Source organism: Bubalus bubalis, chromosome 9 (assembly GCF_019923935.1).
Source record: "Bubalus bubalis isolate 160015118507 breed Murrah chromosome 9, NDDB_SH_1, whole genome shotgun sequence".
NCBI classification, from domain to species: Eukaryota; Metazoa; Chordata; class Mammalia; order Artiodactyla; family Bovidae; genus Bubalus; species Bubalus bubalis.
In genome coordinates, this window is record NC_059165.1 from 63606156 (window position 1) to 63627135 (window position 20980).

The window sequence follows — 20980 nt, forward strand, 5'->3', positions numbered from 1 at the left end:
TTTGTTTTAATCAGGAATGCTTTCCCTTGCCATTATGATATGATTTTAGCCCAAGATAATTTTTTTTTTAATGAAAGTAACTGCCATCCTCATTCTCCTTATGAATAAAAACCCTAGTGTTCCAGTGGTTAAGATTCCATGCTTCCATTTGTAGTATGCACGAGTTCAATCCCTGGTCAGGGAACTGAGATCTTGCATGTTACATGGAGCAGCTGAAAAAAAATCTGAATGTACTCCTCCTCTTACCATTATCTTTGTTCTGCCAAAGTGTGTTGTTTTGAGATGGTTCCACTGCTCTCCTTAGGCCCTTAGTCCTCATCTGCATTTTCTAAATAAAGAAACTTGTCCACAGAAAATCTCCCCACGACCACTGTTCAGCCTCATCCCCTCTCACTTTAGCCCCCGCTCACTAACTCACTTTTCCCCCTGCTCATTAAACTTAAGTACGGTGCTTTTGTTCTCTTTCTTATCATAATCTCAAAAGTGCCAGGCTTTCACCCGGCCCCAGGGCCTTCATCTGTGCTGTTCCGCCTGCCTGGAAATTACTTTCTTCAGAGGTCCTCACCTTCATTCACTTGGTAGACTCTTGTGTCAACTTGAATATTACTCATAATGTTCCTTCTTCCTACCTCTGAGACAATCTAATCTAAGATCTTACATCAGCTTTTTTTATACTCTTTACTTTTCTTTTCTAGCATTTATCACAGAGCATAAATACATAGTTAGCTCTATTTCTGTCATCTGTGTCCAATATCTCTACCTTTCCTTAGATGACAAGCCCCATGAAGGCAGTGGCAGGGTCTATTTCATTCAAGGTTCTATTTCCCGAATTTAGAACAATGCCTGACCCACGATTGGCCCTCCCTAGATGGTTGGTGAATGGATGATTGTAGCCTAATGATCAGCTGTCAAAACACTAGACAGTTCCAGGAACACAGTCAGAAGAAGGCCTATTTTCAGGGACGGGGCATCTCTTATAAGGCTTGCCAATGAGACATTGCATAGATTAATGACCTTTGTACTGACTTCAGCCCAACAATAAAAAAGGAATCAGGAAGGAGGGTTTCCAGGAACAGCCTGCAGTCTGGACAGCAAATGGATGGCATGGACCTGGGGAAGGCTCTGTGTTCCCATTTGTCTCTTGTAGACATTGGCCAGAACTCACTCACATCCTCTGTATAGAGTGTTTTAGAGCCACAGTTCAGCCAAATTAACTAGGAGATTCCTGGCACAAACTTGTTTTCACAACAAGAGAAGATACCCATCAAATTTCTAGGATATATTCGAAACATTTAGGCAACAAAGTTGGAGGAACTGCCTAAGGAAGGCATTAGACCTCAGATCAGAAAGAAAGGGAGCATTTTTAATATTAGAACCAAGATTTTCCATATTATGAGCATTTTTATAAATTATTTCTCAAATATAGAATAATGCCAGAGCAAGGGCTTTAGAGTCAGTGAGACCTAGATTTGAATCAGGCCCTGCCACTATAGCTATGAGACCCAAAGCATGTTCTTTAACCTCTCTGGGTGGGCCTTGGGGCTTCTTTTTCCCCTTCCAAAATGGAGGAAGAAATATCAGGAATAGCATCAGAACCTGCCACATAGGGTTACAGGGCATGAGTGGGCATTAAAACTTCATGATCAAAGCAAAGCACTTCGTATAATCCTGGCACCTAAGGAGCATCCAATAATAGTTAGCTATTGTTATCCCATTATTGCTGTTCTTGTAAAAGCAGGTAAAGCCTCTAGAATGGTGGGTGTGTGGCACATAGCAAATAGCAATTGACTACTGTTATTCTTTGGGGTCCAGCAAAGATGATATTTAGCAGCCAAACAGAGGGAGGCTAAGCATTTACCTTTTGGTGGTTGGATTTGAGGGAGATGAGAAGTAGGCTAACATGGGTCGGGGGGGAGTAGGGGCAGGGGCTGTTGTGATGCTGGGGGTGGGGGTCATTTTAGGGATCTGGTTAGTTACCAAATGGTATAGAAGTACTTCTACGTTTAGCCCCTAGGGTGGCAAATCAGCTCGCTGTCAGCCCTGGAGCCAGTACTGAGTTAGATCTTGTATAAGATCTTAACCCAAGTGCAACTGCTGAGTCTCACCCCGTGAGAAAAGCCCCTCTGAATGCTCAGTGGCACTGCTAGGGTCATCAGCCAGCCTCTGGCTCCTCTGGACCCTCTTTGATCACTAGCTGCACAGGAAACATCATCTCCCTCCATGCCCACTGACCCGTAGCCTCAGCAACACCTCCACCATCATATTTTGGCAGGGACTGGCCTCTCCCTGGAAACCAAGCGCCCCTCTCTCCCCAGCCCACCCCATACCAGGCCCAGGTGAAGCCAGTCTACCCCCCGACCCTGCGCTGCCCATCTGCAATGCAGTGGCCTCCTCACTGCCCTTGTCTGCCATCCCCTAAGCCTGCCAGTGCAGGAGACATAAGATACATGGGTTCCATCACTGGGTTGAGAAGATCCCCTGGAGAAGGGCATGGCAACCCACTCCAGTATTTTTGCCTGGAGAATCCCAAGGACAGAAGAGCCTGGTAGGCTACAGTCCATGGGGTTGTACAGAGTTGGACACCACTGAAGCACAGCACAGCAACCCCAGCCTGAGGCCCTTGAGGGCCCTGAATGTTCACCCCATTTCCAACTCTCCAGCAGGGCTGGGAACCCCTCCAGTGGTCAGAGGCCTTAGGGCTGGGCCTGCCTTCCCACCCCCAGCTGACTCTCATTCAGGAAATGGCTGGTCTCTATTTTGAGCAGAGACATGTCACACCTCCTTGGGCTAGGACATCTCCTTTGCCAAAAAACCGCACTCCAAGTGTGCTTAGCCAATGCCCTTTCAGCCCCGCTCTGCAAAGGCTGTCAGGACCTTTCAAATTGTCTAACTCCTCTCAGCCTCCAAAAAGTAAATCTTATTTTCTCTTTCTTCCCCACAGTTAGCTATACATAGTTCCACGTACAATAGCTAACCTTGGAAGAGGGCTGAACACTTGGACAGGCTTGGTCTATTGTCTTAACACCCGCCCACGTGCAGTCAGAAGCCACAGCCACCCAGCTGGGAACTGGGAGGGGTCCCCAAAGACAGTGAGGGAGCCAGTCCAGCCATGTGGCGCCCCACGGGTCCTGGCCCTGCTGCTTCTTTGCTGTGCAATTTTGGAGAGCTGACTTGAGGTATCTGAACCTCAGTTTTCTAAATCATCAAAGTAAATGCTGAAAGGGTCAAAAGGATTACTATATATATTTGTCAAGAACAGCTCAAGGCTGGCATTATGGTGGTTGCTAAATAAATAGTTGCTGTCAGATTGGTAGTTGCCAAAGGGGACAGGAAAGATGGAGTGGAAGTTTGGCATTAGCAGATGCAAGCTATTACAGAGAGAAAGGATAAACAACAAGGTCCTACGGTATAGCACCGGGAACCATCATCAATATCCTGTGATAAACCATAATGGAAAAGAATATGAAAAAGAATACATATGTGTGTCTGTAACTGAGTCACTTTGCTATACAGCAGAAATTAATACAACATTGCAAATCAGCTATACTTCAATAAGAAAAATACGCACTTGCTGTAAGTTGTATTTGGTGACTTTTTGAAACCTCTGGCTGTTTGGGGATTTGAGAAAAATGTCTTTTTGCTTTCTCTCACTCACAAACGCAGCACACTCACACATACACACCTAGAAAAGTCTATGTGCTTCTCATCTTTCTAAATGTTTCACCCTTATCTATTGATGGCCATCATTAACCTCGTTCCTAACATTCATGGGCCAAAATACAGAGTATTAAGGGAGGTCTGTATACTATGGGCCTATACAGTAAACAGATTTACTGAAGTATAGTGGGCATAACAAACTCCACAGGACAGGTTCTGACATATGCATATACCATGAAACCATAATTGTATCGTGAAAACATCTAATACTCCCCCAAAGACCTCCCCCGTTATAGTTCCAGCCTCCTATACCTCCCACTCTACTTCCACCACCTTCAGGCTACTACAGTTCTGCTTTCTATTGAAAGAGATTAATTTGCTTTTTTTTTTAAACGAGTTTTACATAAACAGAACCATATAGTATGTACCTCTTTTGTTTGGCTTACTGAGCTAAGCATAATTATTTTTGAGATTCATCCATGCTGATGCAGGTAGCAACATTCCATTTCCTTTTATTGCTGAGCAGTGTTCTACAGTATGGATATGACAGACTGTTCATTAACCTATTTGTGAACATTTGAGTTGTTTCCTACTTGGGACTATTTAAAATGAAAGTTTCAGGAATATTCATGCACAAGGTTTTGTTTCTGCACATGATTTCTTTTCTCTTGAATAAATACCTAGTAACCGAATGCCTGGATCATATGATATGTATATGTTTCCCTTTTTTCAGAGACCGTCTAACTCTTTTCCCACCAGAGTGGTTGCACCTTTCCACATTCCGCCCAGCAGTACATGAGCGTGCCAGTTCCCTCCTCCTTGCCAGCACTTGGAATGGTCAGTCTTTTTCATTCTGGCCGTTCTAATAAACGTGTAGCGATACCCTGTTGTTGTTCAGTTGCTCAGTTGTGTTTGACTCTTTGCAACTCCATGGACTGCTGCACGCCAGACTTCCCTGTCCTTCACCATCTCCCAGTGCTTGCTCAAACTCATGTCCATTGAATTGGTGATGCCATCCAACTATTTCATCCACTGTCCCTCTTCTTCAGCCTTCAATCTTTCCCAGCATCAGGGCTTTTTGCAATGGGTCGGCTCTTCCCATCAAGTGGCCAAAGTATTGGAGCTTTATCTTCAGCATCAGTCCTTCCATTGAGTATTCAGGGTTGATTTCCTTTGAGATTGACTGACTTGATTTCCTTGCTGTCCAAGGGACTCTATCATAGTTTTAATTTGCATTTTCCTAAAGATTAATAATATGAAAAATATTTTACCATATGCTTGGGCTTCCCTAGTGGCTCAGTGGTGAAGAATCCACCTGCCAATGCAATAGACAATGGGAAGACCACAGAACAATTAAGTCCATGCACCACATTACTGAACCTGTGCTCTAGAGTCCGAGACCTGCAGTGACTGAGCCCATATGCTACAACTGCTGAAGCCCATGTGCCATGGAGCCCCTGTTCTGTAATAAGAGAAGTCACTGCAATGAGAAGCCTGCACACCGCAGCTAGAGAGTAGGCCTTGCCAGCTGCAACTAGAGAAAACCCAAGCAGCAACGAAGATGCAGTACAGCCAAAAATAAGTAAATACAAAAAAAAAAAGTATATATAAAGAATATTTTACCATACAATTATTTTCCATCCACATATCTTCTTTGGTGAACTGTCCAAATCTTTGGCCTATTTAAAATAAAATGAGTTGCTTATTTTCTCACCATTGAGTTTTAAGGGTTCTTTTATATTCTGTATACCAGCCCTTTATCAGGTATATGATTTACAAAGATTTTTCTTTCAGTCCATGGCTTGTTTTCTTAATCTCTTAACAGCATCTTTCAAAGAGCAGAGCTTTAAATCATGATGAAATTCAATTGATCAGTTTTTTTCTTTTATGAATTATGCGTTTTGATCTCACATTTAAGGAACCTTTAAGCCTAACTCAAGGTCAAAAATAGTTTCTCCTAAAAGTTTTATGGTTTTCAGATTTTACATTTAGATCTATGCTTCATCATCAGTTAATTAAAAAAAATCAGTTTTATATGTGGTGGGAAGAGTGGCTCAAACTTTTTTGTATATGAATAACCAATTATTTCAGCCTCATCCTATGGAAAGACTTCACTGAATTGCATTTGCAACTTCATCAAGAATCAGTTGTCTATATATGCACGGGTTTATTTTTGGAGTCTCTAGTCTGTCTTCTTGAGCTATTTGTCCATCTTCACACCAATATCATGCTGTTTTGACAATTGCATTCTTAAAATCAGGTAGTGTTAGTGCTCGGGTTTTCTTCCTCATCAGGTTGTTTTGGCTAATCTAGTTCCTTTCGTTTCTATATGAATTTTAAAATCAGGTTATCAATTTTTAACCTAAAAAAGCTAGCTGGGATTTTGACTGGGGGAGTACTGGATCTATAGGAAAGTTTGGAGAGGAATGACAACAACAGTGGATCTTCCGACCCATAGACAAGGTAGGTTGTCCCATTTATTTAGGTTTTCTTTTATTTGTCTCAGCATTGTTTTACAGTTTTAAGTCTATGGAACTTGCACATACTTTATTACATTAACCCTGAAGTAGTTCATAAATATTGTTGCTATTATAAACAGTATTTTTGAAAATGTCAGCTGTTTATTGCAATAAATGAAAATACAATTTTTTGTATGCCGATCTTGTATCCTGTAATCTTGTCAAAATCACTTATTAAGTCTAGTAGATTTTGTAGATTCCATTAAATTTTCTGCATAGACAATTGTGTCATCGGTCAATGAGAAGAGGTTAATTTCTTTCTGAATTAGATAACTTATTTTTCTTGTCTTATTACATCAACTATAACCTTCAGTATAATGTTCAATAAAAATGATAAAAGTGGACATCCCTAACTTGGTTCTTCATCTTAGAGGGGGAAAACCATTCAGTCTTTGACATTTGGGTTTGATATTGGATGTAGGCCTTTTATAGATGCCCACTATCAGGTTGAAGAAGTTTCCTGCTCTTCCTAGGTTGCTGTATATTTTTTAAAAAAGCAGGAATGGACATCTGATTTTTAAATGCCTTTTCTGTATCACCTGCTATGATTTCATATGTATGTGTATCTGTCTATGTATGTGGGGGGTGGGTGTGTATTAGTTTGTTAATAGTGAACTATGTTAGTTAAGCAATTACAGGAAGGCTAAACAAAACTTTCATTTCTAGGATAAATCCTATTTAGTCATGATATATTACTCCTTTTATAGATTGTTAGATTCAATTTGCTAAGATTTTGTTTAGAATTTTTAGATATATGTTCATTTTACATCTATGTTAGTCTGTTGCTTTCTTATAATGAGTTTTTCTGGTGTGGTATTAGAGGGATGCTAGCAACATAAAAATAAATCGGCTTCCCCTTAGGTGTGGTCTGTTCTTGAGAGGATATCCTGAGAAAAAGGCCCAAAAAGACCCTGGAAGACTATCAGGGCCCTTCTGGCAGGTGATTTGGATATTTGGGTTACTTACAGTATGATCTCGGAGAAGGCAATGGCAACCCACTCCAGTGTTCTTGCCTGGAGAATCCCAGGGACGGGGGAGGCTGGTGGGCTGCAGTCCATGGGGTCGCACAGAGTCGGACACGACTAAAGCAACTTGGCAGCAGCAGCAGCAGCAGAGTATGATCTACAATAGTCCTGGCTATGCATTTTCCTTTGGTTCTTTGACAATTCTTTCTCGCATTGTGGAGAGCACTGTAGGCAGGGCTCTTTAAAGCAGTAAGCATTGGGCAGAGGTCCCTTTTGCCCAAGTCTAGCTTCCCTGGTGGCTCAGACAATAAAGAATCTGCCTGCAATGCTGAAGACCTGGAGACCTAGGTCAGGAAGAGCCTCTAGAAAAGGGAATGCCAGTGTTCTTGCCTGGAGAATTCCATGGACAGAGGAGCCTGGCCACCTACAGTCCATGGCAGGTCGCAAAGACTCAGACACAACTGAGCAACTAACACACACAGGGCCCACCACCTCCATGAAGCCTTCTGGAATCCTGTCTAGCCATCATCTGGAAGCTTTACCCACTTTGAGTCTAACCCCTCTCCCATTTTCCTCTGTCAATCATGCTGGTAAAGATGCTCTCTTATAAGTTTTTGACTGCCTCCTTCCCAACAGCATTGAGACAAGCACAAGGCTCTCATCTCAAAGACTAACCATAAAACAAAGCTCTCCTTCGGTCCCAAAGGCCCCACCACACTTGCTCCCTCTCTCCTTTCACAGCCCAACTTCCAGAAAGAGCTGAACGCTCTCACTCTCTCCCCATCTTCCATTCACCTTTCAACAAACATGACTCCCATCATCAACGCTCCTGTCAAGGTCACCACGTCCTGCTGCCAGTCACTTGGGAGCCCTTCTCTGTTTGACTATTCAGAGGCTTCAGTGCTCTCAGAGGCCTCTCCATCGCGACTCCTCTTCTGTTGATTTCTCTCACAGCCTGCTCTTCCTCCTGCCTCTCTGGCCTTTGCTTCTTCCACAGACTCCTACATATTGGTGCTCCCCTGAGATCTACTCTCTCTTCTGAGACCAATCATCTCATTCTGGATGACTTATCTCATCCCCTTGAGGAGCTCAGGTTGTTTGCTGTTCAGCTCCGAGAGCATCATTCACATTGTGGTCGTTGTAAAGGGCCAATGCCTGCATCTGAGGTATGCACAAGCTGGCCATACGGCTGCCCTGCTTGTCTGTGCTCCAAACATACCACTTGGATATCCTACAGAACAAAGGTCTATTTTATCTCTTGACTGTGAAGCTTTGGAAAGCTGAATTAACCACTTAATCATGGTTGAGCTGCTTGGCACACAGTCAATGATTTTAAGGGTGTGCTGAATGGATGAGGACACCACCTAATTCCGGTGTAGATCTCTCCACTGAGAAGGGCCTCCATGCCATAAGTGTGGGCTACACTTCCTGTAGACCATGTGTCCTTCTGAATTAGAGGAAACGATGGCTTTCTAGCCCTTCTCTTACCAGACACTGTCATTCTTTGAACTGATGCCAGCTGTACACCCTACTCTCCTCTCTGAGTCTCGGTTTGCTCATCCAGAAAATATGACCTACCTCGCAGTCTAAGGCGAGGTTAGTGAGGAAAAGGTGTCGAAACCACCCCTGCCTTCTGTCTGCTTCACCCTACTCCGTTATACTCAAGATGATACCTCCGGCTAACGCCTACCCCAGGGAAAGTGTTTCTTACTGATCATAGGAGGGCATCTAGCAGAGGAACAGAGCCAAAACCTTGGGAAGTATGTTCTGCCTCGGCCCCTGTGAGCTCTCGGTGTCATTTCTGTCCCTGCCTGTTAGTATTATTCAGTTACTCATTCATCCATTCATTCAACATGTGTTGAGTGCTTGGCACTGCTGGGTGCTACTGGCAGGCGCTGGGAAATGGGGATCACGTGTAAGACAGAAATGGTCCCTGTTCTCGTGACACTGTACTCTGCCACACCTGGAAATGTCTGGGTTTATTTCGGTGGGAACTTGCTAATGGAGGAAAAACACAGACTGATTCGACAAAGAGTAAGAGGTCGGGGGAAGTGTGTGGAGAGGAGAGAGGTGGCCCTTGAGACAGAATGTATTTGATAGGGCCCTCTGAAGAGGCAGAGAATGAGTTAGTATTAAAGACAAGCTTGTAGGGTGGGAAGATCACTGAGAAAGAATGAAAGAGCTAGAAAGGACGTGCTTGAGAAAGCCAGAGAAAGGAATGTAGCTGCAACAAAACAAGGGAAGAGGGGAGGGGCACAAGGCACTATAAGAAAGGCAGGCACCGGAACATCCAGCAGATGAAGTCTCGGTCAGAGTCTAAGAAGAAGAGGAGGGCTTCCAGGGTTCTGGGCAGGAAGGACTGTGATCTGCTTTCGGGCTTACAAAGATGGGGGATGGCTTACGGTCCGGGGACGTTTGCCCACCAGGGGGAGCACCCGGAACACAGCCGCTGAGTCCTCCCTTGTCTGCTGGCCAGTTCTCATTCCTCAACCTGGCTCCAGGCGCCAAAGCCAGGGCGTGCTCAGATCAGGGGCTGGGAATGCAGACTAGAGAAGTGACCCACCGGCAACTGCTTTGGTAAGTGCTTACCGAGCCTACTGTGTGCCCGGCCTGAATGAAGTACATCTTTACAGCAGAACTTCCCAGGCCTCCATCAGGTACATACTATTAAGAGGCCCATTTTGGTATGGCAATTACAATTTTAAGTTGTGTGTTACTCAGCCCAGCAATTCCACTTCTGGGAATTTATCCTCAAGAAGTATTTGTCTCTGTTCGTGAAGAGGCTTGTGCAAAGATGTTCACTGGAACACTATCTATAAACTGGTGAAGAAAACAGAAACAACGTCAATGTCCAGTCCTATGAGGAGAATGGCAAAATAAATCATGGTTCACGTCTTCTTGGGGATCTATTATAAATAATGAGAGATCTCCAGATGCTGTTGTGGGAACATGTCTCAGACATACAGTGGCGTTTCCCACAAAGCTGGTGCAGTACAGTCCTATCACATCAAGCAAAACAGAGCCATAACCCAAACAAAGCTATGTGTTTGTATTTAGTACTATATGTCAATTTAGAGAAAGAGAACTAGAAGCAGGCACAGCCAACTGTTCAAAAATAGCTATTATCTTTGGGGAGGGGTTTGGACTGAAAGCTGGGATCACGTCAAGTATGGCTTTCATTGACTGTATTGGTTTTAATTTTTCACGTGGTTTTTGTTTCGTGGACGTGTGCTCAGTCATGTCTGATTCTTTGTGACCCCGTAGCCTGTAACCCACGTCTCCTCTGTTGGTGGAATTTTCCAAGCCAGAATGCTGGAGGAAGTTGCCCTTTCCTACTCCAGGGGATCTTCCTGACCCAGGGATCAAACTTGAGTCTTTTGTGTCTCCTGCATTGCAGGCAGATTCTTTACCACTCCACCACCTGGGAAGCCCTTTTGTATCATATAGCATGAAAATAAAAAAACAGTGCAAAGTGTGAGCTTGAAGTCTCATAGCTAGGAAGTAGAGGGAGCTGGGGTTCAGCCCAGGTTGGCAGTACCACAGTTTATATTGGGTTGACCAAAAAGTCTGTTCAGGTTTTTCTGTAACATCTTACTGAAAACCCAAACTTCTTGGCCAACCCAACATAACGGGGTTCTGTTCTCCTCCTTCACTCGCCACATGTTTCCTGAGTTTCTACCGTGGACCAGGTCCTGTGCTAGGTATATGGAAACAGTAAAGAGCACAATAGAAGATCTCTGTCTAGTGGACCTTACTATTTGAAATATTTTAAAAGACAGATTGTATAGATAATGTTTCCCCTTTCCTGACAGTTCAAATATTTGTTCTGTCTCTGAATAATCTTGTCATGTTTTTAGATTTTCTAACATGTCAGTTTTTTAACTCTGAGTCTCAGTTTATTCATGTGCAAAATGTATCAACATTAACAACCTCACAGAGTGGTTCTGGCCATTAAATGAGGAAAATGCTCAAGCCAGAGCTTGGTGCCTGCTGTGTGCTCAATAAACAGAGACAGTCCTATCCTCGAGGTCTCAGTCTCTGTGTTAGCATTTTATGTGTAAGGTCTCCATCTAGCTTCTGAATTCTCCAAAAGGAAGGAACGGTAGACAAAGGGGTGGGGCAGGGGAAAGCAGGAGCCATTCATGCTGCTTTATCCTGGGCAGGGATATTCTCCTGAGCTGTGGGGCTTTAAACTCTTGGGCCTGGGGGCTCCATCTCAGCCTTCTCCTGGATTTGAAAACTGTAATTAATTCATTCAACTTGCCATGCAAATAACATTTGCTGACCGCTAATTCTGTGTTCCCAGGACTGGAAATGGCAACCCACTCCAGTATTCTTGCCTGAAAACTCCCATGGACAGAGGAGACTGTCAGGCTTTAGTCCTTGGGGTCACAAAGAGTTGGACAACTGAGCAACTAAGCACAGGACCCAGCTCAAAGCCTGACACAGAGATAAATGACTGGGCCTCAGCCCTTGGAAAGCTTCACCACTGCTCATGGACTATTTTACGGAGGGTCTTCAGCTCCCCCTATCTGCTCAGGGACATCCTGAGGGGTTTCTAGAAGGAAAGGACTTCTCGGCTGCCTGCTCTGATTTAGGCCCACAATCCTAAATCAGATGCTCATCCACACCCTCCGTCCACAGTCATGAATTCCCATGCCTTTCAGCAGTTCTGCCAGCAGGGCACAGGTTGGGCTGAGAGGCCTTCTGACAACTTGGATAAGCTCTGGGGCACAGAACTGGGAGCAGGGAAGGACAAAGGGGTGCAGACAGCTTGGGGACATGGAGCAGATGTAGTCCCACCTCTCCATGTCACTCCTTAATCCTTTAGAAGTTAGTATCACTACCAGCTACCCTGGTCAGATTCAGCGCAAGCAGTTACTCTGACCCATCGGACTTCAGATACCTATATTGAGGTTTGAGACCTGTGGGTGCTTTCTGACCCTTTTGTCTACTGAATTAAAAATGAATTCCATCTCTTCAAAAATTAAATATGTCCTCAATCACCGCTCATTTTGCCCAATAACTTAATTCATTGTAACTTAATTTTGGTAATATAAATCGGGGTAGATTTGATGGCTGGATGGAGTGTATGGAACAGCTCACTTCTGGCTCACAGCCTGGTCCTAGATGACTGACTGACCAACATCTCTTGCAAGGTTGGATGGTGCCAGCAAAATATATATATATATATATATATATATATATATATATATATATATTGCATGACTAGAGATTCACAGTCAAGGTCAGAGCTCCAGGACCTTCAGGCTGTGGTGTGGATTATGATATCATACATATTCAAGTTCAATGAGAATGCCTCTGCAACTTTAATACCATCACTGCGACTTATTTTATCCTTACCGCCTTTTTTATGTGTGTGCACTTTGGTCTGTGGAGCACAGAGCAAGGCCTTGAGACCTCCAGTTCTTTATGCCTCAGCCACGCTCCCTTGCAGCAATCGTGGTGGTACTTCTGTAGAGTGGTCGCCTGCCTCCCAATCCAAAGATCTCTACTCTTACCTTCTCTCCACCTGATTTCTGTCTAGCACTCCTAGGGTCTCCAGACATTTTATGCAACTTGGTTTAATGTGGGGCTTCCCTGGTGGCTCAGAGGGTAAAGCATCTGCCTACAATGTGGGAGACCTGGGTTCAATCCCTGGATCGGGAAGATCCCCTGGAGAAGGAAATGGCAACCCACTCCAGTACTCTTGCCTGGGAAATCCCATGGACTGAGAAGCCTGGTAGGCTACAGTCCATGGGTTCGCAAAGAGTCGGACACGACTGAGCGACTTCACTTCACTTCACTAAGCCCACGTTGGTAGGAACTTCCACCCTACTAGTGGATAGCACTAATGTATCTAGCATGTTGTAGGCCAGAATGAGCACACAAACACACACATCACACACATGTAGTTTTCAGATTAAATGCCTCAGCATGGAGTTGCTATCTTCAGGGCTTTAGATAACTGCTACTGACATTCCTTCCAGAAAGGCCGGGTTGGTTTGGGGAGGGGCTTTAGTTCTCAGGGGAGGGAATCCCAGTGGGCCCCAGGGAGAAGGAGACAGCACGCTGCGGGAGAGATTCAGGGCCACAGAGAGGGTCCCCTGGAGGCGCTCTCAGGCTATGTTTCTGACTCTCCTCTCAACTCTGAGTGGTGGGGACCAACGACCAGTTGACCTTGCCTTCCACCCGCCTTGGCTCTGAAGCGCCGCATGCACCTTTGCTCACACCACGATGTACCCTGCTTTCAAGTCTTTGCAGGGACGCTGCTTCCCCCTCCTCACTGCACACAGCTCAGCCTGCAGCCCCGGATCAGGCCTGGAGTTCGGAGCACCTCCTTTCAGCCCTTGGCTCAGGAGGAGGGAGCCTCTGGGGCTGCGCACGGTGGGTGACAAAGCCTTGTGTGGTCCCCTGACGTGCCTCAAGCTAGCCAATGGAGAAAGTCTTCAGAGGGTTGCACAAACCTTCTGCTCCCTACCCAATAGACAGCAGGATCCTGAAAGGGGACTAGGAACGACAGACAGCCTGAAGGCAAACATCCTTATTAGGGAAAATAGTCCTGGCCCAGAAAAAGGATCCCCCTCCCCAAACCAACCAGAGGACTTTGAACCCTGCAAGGGAGAGAAACTGAGTGAGAAGGAAACTGTTGCACTAAGTCCAGCTTGAAAGCTGATCTATCAACAGTGATGAGGGTAGGTGAAGTTGGGGGACAGGAGCGTTAAACTGGATGTTGTTCAGTCCTTATTGTCTGACTTTACATAAAGAACAGAAATTACTTAAAGCAAAACAAACGACAAACCCTTACTGCTCTGTTTCAGAGGACTTCCCACCAAGAGTCATCAGAAGAGGATCTGGTTAAAGCTCCAGGTTCCTGGGCTGTACTTCAGACAGCTGAGTCAGGATCATTTGGGTTCTGCCCTGGAATTTGCATTTTTTAAAGAACCCTAGGAGAATATCCTGGATAAGGGAATGGAACCTACTCCAGTATTCTTGCCTGGAGAATCCCCATGGGCAGAGGAGCCTGGTGGGCTACAGTCCATGGTGTTGCAAAGAGTCAGACACAACTGAGCAACCAAGGACAGGAGAATTATTCCCTATCTCCTTCCCAACTGATGGGAAGTTCATGTACATCCAGGAGAATTTCCTCGCCTTCCTACCAGAGCTATTTCTCCCGGTTTCCTAGCATACTGCTTGGCATACAACAGGCATCCAGTATGTATTTATTGAAAGAATGAATGTTCAGAAGGATAATCCCACCCCCTCCTCTCAGGGAGGGACTAACTTCCCCTATGTCCTCAGGCCAGGGAAATCCCACTGCTTTCCAGAAGGGGATGCTTAGGCTCCAGAAACTGATGCATTAAATTGAGAAAACAAACAAACTCTGTATTGCATCTCCCTGGCAGCTGTTGGTGAACCAATAAATAGACATCTTGAGAACAGGCTGAGCCAGACCTCATTAAAATCATAAAGTCAATGGCTTCCCTTTAAGAATGTTCCTTTTCGCATTTTGCATAATGATACCAACAGGGCTGGAAACTGGGGATTCATGCTGGGTTCCAGATGTGGCCGGCAGAATCTTGGTCTGCTTCTTGCTCATCCTAACCTGGCCCCCTGGGGAAACAAAGTTTTGCCTCTGGAGCCCAAAGCAGAGACTGAGAGGACCAGACACCACTTCTCTGCAGCCCTGAGCTGCTGTCCCAGCAAATGTGGCTGTTTCTGTAACAGTGGTTCTCAAACTCTCCCATGCATCAGAATCACCTGGGAGCCTTGTTCAAATTGCTAGCTCTATCCCTCAAGTTCATGGCATCACTTCAGGGCAAATAGATGGGGAAATAATGGAAACAGTGACAGACTTTATTTTCTTGAGCTCCAAAATCACTGTGGACAGTGACTGCAGCCTTGAAATTAAGACTCTCACTCCTTGGAAGAAAAGCTATGACAAATCTAGATAGTGCATTAAAAAGCAGAGACATCACTTTGCCAACAAAGGTCTGGATAGTCAAAGCTATGGTTTTCCCAGCAGTCGTGTGCAGATGTGAGAGTGGACCATAAAAAATGCTGAGCGCCAAAGAATTGATGCTTTCAAATTGTGGTACTGGAGAAGACTCTTGGGAGTCCTTTGGGCTGCAAGATCAAACCAGTCAATCCTAAAGGCAATCAACCCTGAATATTCATTGGAAGGACTGATGCTGAAGCTCCAATACTTTGGCCACCTGATGCGAAGAGCTGACTCATTAGAAAAAACCCTGACGCTGGGAAAGATTGAATGCAGAAGGAGAAGGGGACGACAGAGGATGAGATGGTTGGATGGCATGACCAACTCGAACAAGAATTTGAACAAACTCCAGGAGACAATGAAGGACAGGGAAACCTGGCATGCTGCAGTCCATGGGGTTGCAAAAAGTCAGACACGACTGAGTGACTGAACAACAGCACCACGAGGGGACTTTCCTGGTGGTCCAGTGGCTAAGATTCCATGCTCCCATTGCAGGGGCTTGGGTTCGGTCCCTGGTCAGGGAACTAGATCCCATAGGCTGCAACTAAAAGATCCGTATTATGCAACAAAGATCCCAAATGCCACAACTAAGACCGGGTGCAACCTAACTAAATCGATATTCAAAAAAATAAAAGTCCCTCGGGATTCTAACAGGTAGCAAGATTGAGAACCCACTGCTCCTGGGTCTCTGTTGAATGTATGGGTTCCCCCTTGGCTGCTACCCAAAGTAGTGGTTAGAAGAGCCAAGAGTCAGAGTTGGGTCAGAATTCTGACAACCATTAATGGTGCCTCCTTGAGTAAATTACATAACCTCTCTAAGCCCATTTCTCATTTTGTAAACTAAAGCAAAGATAAGATGATAAAAGAGAATGTGTCCTAGCATTCAGATTATTGTGGTTGGCACCAGAGGATGGTATTGGAGGAGTTCCAGGGCCCTTTGTGATCCAATTTTCCTTTTACCAGCCAGCCTGGGCTGCTATAGGACAGAACTTGCAGGCTGTTAAGAGTGTTAAAATGCAAAGTTGGGAACTTCCCAGTGGTTCAGTGGTTAAGAATCTGCCTACCAATGCAGGGGACAAAGGTTCAGTCCCTGGTCCGGGAAGATTCCACGTGCTCCAGGGCAACTAAGTCCATGAACCACAACTACTGAACCCATGCTCTAGAGTCCAGGAGCCACAACTACTGACACCCAAATGCCTAGAGCCTGTACTCTGAAACGAGAGAAGTCACTGAAATGAGAAGCCTGCACACCGCAACTAGACAGTAGCCCCTCGTTGCTGCCACAACTAGAGAAAGCTTCTGTGCGAAACAGAGACCCAGCACAACCAAAAATAAACAAATAATTTAAAAGTCTAATTCTAAGCACTTGACATGCAATTTTTTTAAATGCAAAAGTGGATACTTATTCCCAGAAGCCTCTGCGAGTACCCACTGATGGGCATCATCATTTGATTGTCAAGTGTAGTTCCACTGTGTGTCTGGGTGCCCTTGGGGTGCCAGCTAGCCCACCAGGGGGCATGCCCAAGCACATGTGAGGAGGGGATGTGGCCAACCCAAGGCAGTTCTGTACCTCAAGCTCTCAGCAGGTCTCATGTGGCTCTGGGACAGTTTTAGAGGCAGAGGATCACCTCCTTCAGAGAAAGGGCCTGGACCTGCCCAGTGGGGCCCCATAGAGCCTGTGAGGCCTCCTGAAGCCCAGCACCAGGGACCCCATCTGGAGCCAGGACACAGGCTTTTCATGGAGCGAGGGCAATTCAGAGGTCCCCATAGACAGTGAGTAAAGAAAATGAAACTAACCTCACACAGGCTTATCCCCAAATATGATTTTTCTAATATTGAAAATACAGTTAGAAAGTTGATCAAAGGGTTTTTATTTTCAGTGGTTCACTGGTTTAAATGCCTATGTTAATTTCTATTGCCATCTAAGAAGTTATTACAAATTTAGCAGCTTAAAACAGCACCAACTATTGATATTTCACAATTCTATGAGAATTCGGGGTGGACTTGCCTGGGTTCTCTGCTCAGTGCTGCGTTGGCAGGCTCTTACCTGGAGGCTCTGGAGAACTGGTTGTCATGCCCATTTAGGTGGGGGCTCTTGAAGTTCTGAGGGCCCCGTTGCCCTGTTGGTTGGCAGCGGGGCTCTTCCCTGCTCCCGGGAGCCATCTGTGTGACTTCTCACTTGGCCCCCTCCATCCTCAAATCGGCGTCTCTGCATGGAGTGCTCCTCCCATGGCTAACCTCCAGCTGCCTCTTCTGCCACCAGCTGGAGAAACTCTGCTTTTCAGAGAAGGGCTCGTGATGACATTGGGCCCACCTGGGTCCAGCCTCCTTTTCACCATGGAGGCAGTAATGAGGTCACGAAGGCTGTCGTACAATTTGGCCTCCCACAAGGCCTGTTTTATTTCAAAACTTCCTTCAGTAATGTATTTGGGCACAATAAAGGAGGATTACAGTCTGTGACATATGCTTGCATTTTCCTCAAAAACAAAATCAGGAAGAATCTGTTCTAATAACGCGACAGAGACTGTTACTAGTTGTTAGCGTTACAGGTCATCTCTATTTTTCCTTTTTGCTTCTCTAAATTTTCTGAACCTTTTGGCAAAGAGAAACTGTTAATTTTACAAAAGGGAAAAGTTAACTTCAAAAGCCAGGAAACCTGACTCTATTAGCTGTTAAAAGATACTAAATTAACACCAATTTAAGTGGTGAGATCCAGGTTCAGACACAAATATGTGGATCAAAGACCAGGTTGAGACACAAGCCGATATGAATAATCAAATGTGTCTCCAAGAAGGCAAAACAAGATAATAGCGAAGGAAGAAACTGTTGACTTCCTGGGGATGAGATAAAAATTTGGAGGTGAGATTCCCATCTTAGAGAAAATCAAATTCAAATTGGATTGAAAAGTTAACAAGACAATGATAGACACATTAGAAAACAAAACTAAATGTAAAACTATGATGTAAAGCTAAACATGGTTAGGAAGATGACAAAGGGCTTTTGTTTTTGATCATCCACTGGTATGATTTCCATAATCTCCTAAAAAGGGTGATATATACCTTCAAAGATCTATTTCCTATAATAGGTATTTCTCCTGGTTCAATGTCTCAAGAATGTATACTATAAACCATAAATAAAGGTGTTTCTGGGCTTCTCTGGTGGCTCAGATGGTAAAGAATCTGCCTGCAATGCAGGAGACCTGGGTTCGATCCCCTGAAGCAGGGAATGGATACCCACTCCAGTATTCTTGCCTGGAGAATCCCATGGACAGAATATCCTGACAGGCTACAGTCCATGGGGTCACGAAGAGTCAGATACAACTATGTGACTAACACTTCCACTTTTTCAAAGGTGTTTCCACATTACTCAGGTTCCCAGGGGTTCCCACCATTGTGAATTCTCCCATGTTGAAAGCTGTGTGGGTTTTGAGTCAAGGTCTTCCCGCACTCCTGGCACTCGCAGGGTGTCTCACCAGTGCACGTTTGTGCATTTGCACATCTGCCGAGCTGGGCTGCACTGCGAGATCTCTCTGAAGGTCTTTCCACCTCACACTGGTTACGGTTATGAGTTCTCTCTCCTCTCCTGCTGTCAGGCTGCCATTGCTCCATGGAGGGACAGCCACGGGGCCGTGTTGCAGCCTCAGAAACTGGGTTGTGCTTTGATGGCCTACTCAGTCTATATTTATTGACGGCCTACGGTGTATCTTATGGCCTCCCTTTGTGGTTCAGAGGGTAAAGAATCTGCCTGTAATGCGGGAGACCTGGGTTTGATCCCTGCGTTATGAAGATCCCCTGGAGAAGGGAAAAGCTACCCCCTCCAGTATTCCGGCCTGGAGAATTCTTTGGCCTGGGTCACAAAGAGTCAGACACGACTGAGAGACTTCCACTTTCACTGTGTGTCTCAGCTAGATGCTTTGGGCAGAGGACTTGCTTGCTGCCTCGAGAAATGTGCAGTGCTGTGGAACTCAGACCCGTATCAAGGCATTTAGACTAGGACTCAAGAGGGAGTGGTCCTCAGGCCTGTGCAGGAGGTCCCTGTGCATTTCTCTGAGGAGAGGGTCCCTAGCTTCTGTCAGGGGTCCCTGCTTTATGGGAATTAGGAGTCCTGGATCTAGACTGGAAGCGACTAGGGTCTGAATGAAGGTGTTCCTTCCCAGAGTTGGGCTGGGCTTGGAAGTTGCACCTTGGCACTTCTGGGGCTGTTCTTCCTTTGTTCTCAGGCATGTTTGGAGGAGCTGCCCGAGCACGATGACAGAGGGACTGAGCTCACAGGGTGTTTACACCTGGCCCCAAGTTCCCTCCCCTTCCCCACTGGGGTGGGGCTCACCTCCTTCTCCTCTAGAACTGCTTCCCTCAACTGCTTCCCGCACTCCTGGCACTTGCAGGGTGTCTCGCCAGTGCACGTTTGTGCATTTGCACATCTGCCGAGCTGGGCTGCGCTGTGAGATCTCTCTGAAGGCCTCTCCACCTCACACCGGTTATGGTTAACGAGTTCTCTCTCCTCTCCTGCTGTCAGGCTGCCATTGCTCCATGGAGGGACAGCCACGGGGCTGTGTTGCAGCCTCAGAAACTGGGCTTCACTTCTCGTGAAGCCATGTCTGGACGCGGCAAAGGCAGCAAAGGTCTGGGGAAAGGCGGTGCTAAGCGCCACTGCAAGGTTCTGTGTGACAACATCCAGGGCATCACTAAACCTGCTATCCGCCGCCTGGCTCGTCGTGGTGGTGTGAAGCGCGTCTCCGGGCTCATCTATGAAGAGACCTGCAGGGTCCTGAAAGTGTTTCTGGAGAACGTGATCCGGGACATGGTCACCTACACCGAGCATTCCCGACTGAGAGCTGGCATCAGGGAAGTGCCCTGCATGCAGATGGCTTCATTGAACTTGAGTTCTGTATAAGCCATCATCAAGAAGCCATGGGGACTCCCTGGCCCTCCTGACAGGGGAGAAAGTGGCTTTCCATCTGTTCACTCAAAAACTCATATCTGCTCAAATGAGGATATTTAATCAGAAGTCTTTCTCCTCTCTTTCTCTCTCTCTGCTGCTCCCAATTCTCAGACTGTCTTCCTTCTAACAGAACTGGAGGAGGAAGATCCTGGAAGGAGGAGTAGCTCTCCAAGCATAACACTTCCTTCCCAAAGTTGGGAAAGGGTCAGGTCACCTGCTCAAGATGAAGTGATGGGCTCTGCAGTGTGATTAAGCAGCCATTTGTCTGTCCTCTGGACTCAGACGTTCCCACTGACCTGGGACTGCTGACACATGGGTGTGCTCTCTTCCCAGCCAAAGTGGGCTGATGCTGCCCCAGGGATGGTGATGCTCACAAGGCCACCACCTGCTTTTCTGGAAGAGACCCAAGGAGCATGCTATGCAGGCTTCCTTCAACACACACGCAGGAGAAACACCCAGGATCCCCCAAGGGTCTAGGAAGCCTCCTCTTCCTCTTCAGAGAGCAACCAGGGCCTGAGCCCAGTGTGCTGAGTGAAAGGACCATCCGAGCTCTGGGTCCAGGCTTTGGGGTAACACCTTTTGAATGCTGTGTGCCAGGCCCCGTGGTAGGACAGAGGCCCTCCCTCACAGCAGCTCACTCCCTAGCAGGGGAAGCCAAAAAGCAAGTTGGGGGTTATTCCAAATAAGTTCTTAGGGCTGTGATGATGGGTGCACAGGGGTGGAGGGAGGGGCTTCTGATGCAAGCATAAAGGATGAGGCTGAACAAATGGATTACTTCCAGTTTCTCTCCTTTCCCTACAGGCTTCTCAGTCATTGAAATTCAAATTCAAAATTCAGCATCCATTCAAAGCACTCAAGTCAGAAAATGCATCCTCCTCATCCCTCTTTCCCTCTCCAGA

General features: G+C 46.0%; 1 protein-coding gene across 1 annotated transcript; it reads left to right on the forward strand.

Moving 5' to 3' along the window:
• Window positions 1-19733: 19733 nt before the first annotated feature.
• Window positions 19734-20033, forward strand: LOC102391078 (histone H4). Its single transcript, XM_025294112.1, has one exon. The coding sequence runs from the start codon at window positions 19734-19736 to the stop codon at window positions 20031-20033; it is 300 nt and encodes a 99-aa protein (XP_025149897.1).
• Window positions 20034-20980: the final 947 nt, after the last annotated feature.

Bases quoted from the DNA above. Each gene is read 5' to 3' on its own strand.
- LOC102391078 (XM_025294112.1), top strand. From the start codon at position 19,734: ATGTCTGGACGCGGCAAAGGCAGCAAAGGTCTGGGGAAAGGCGGTGCT.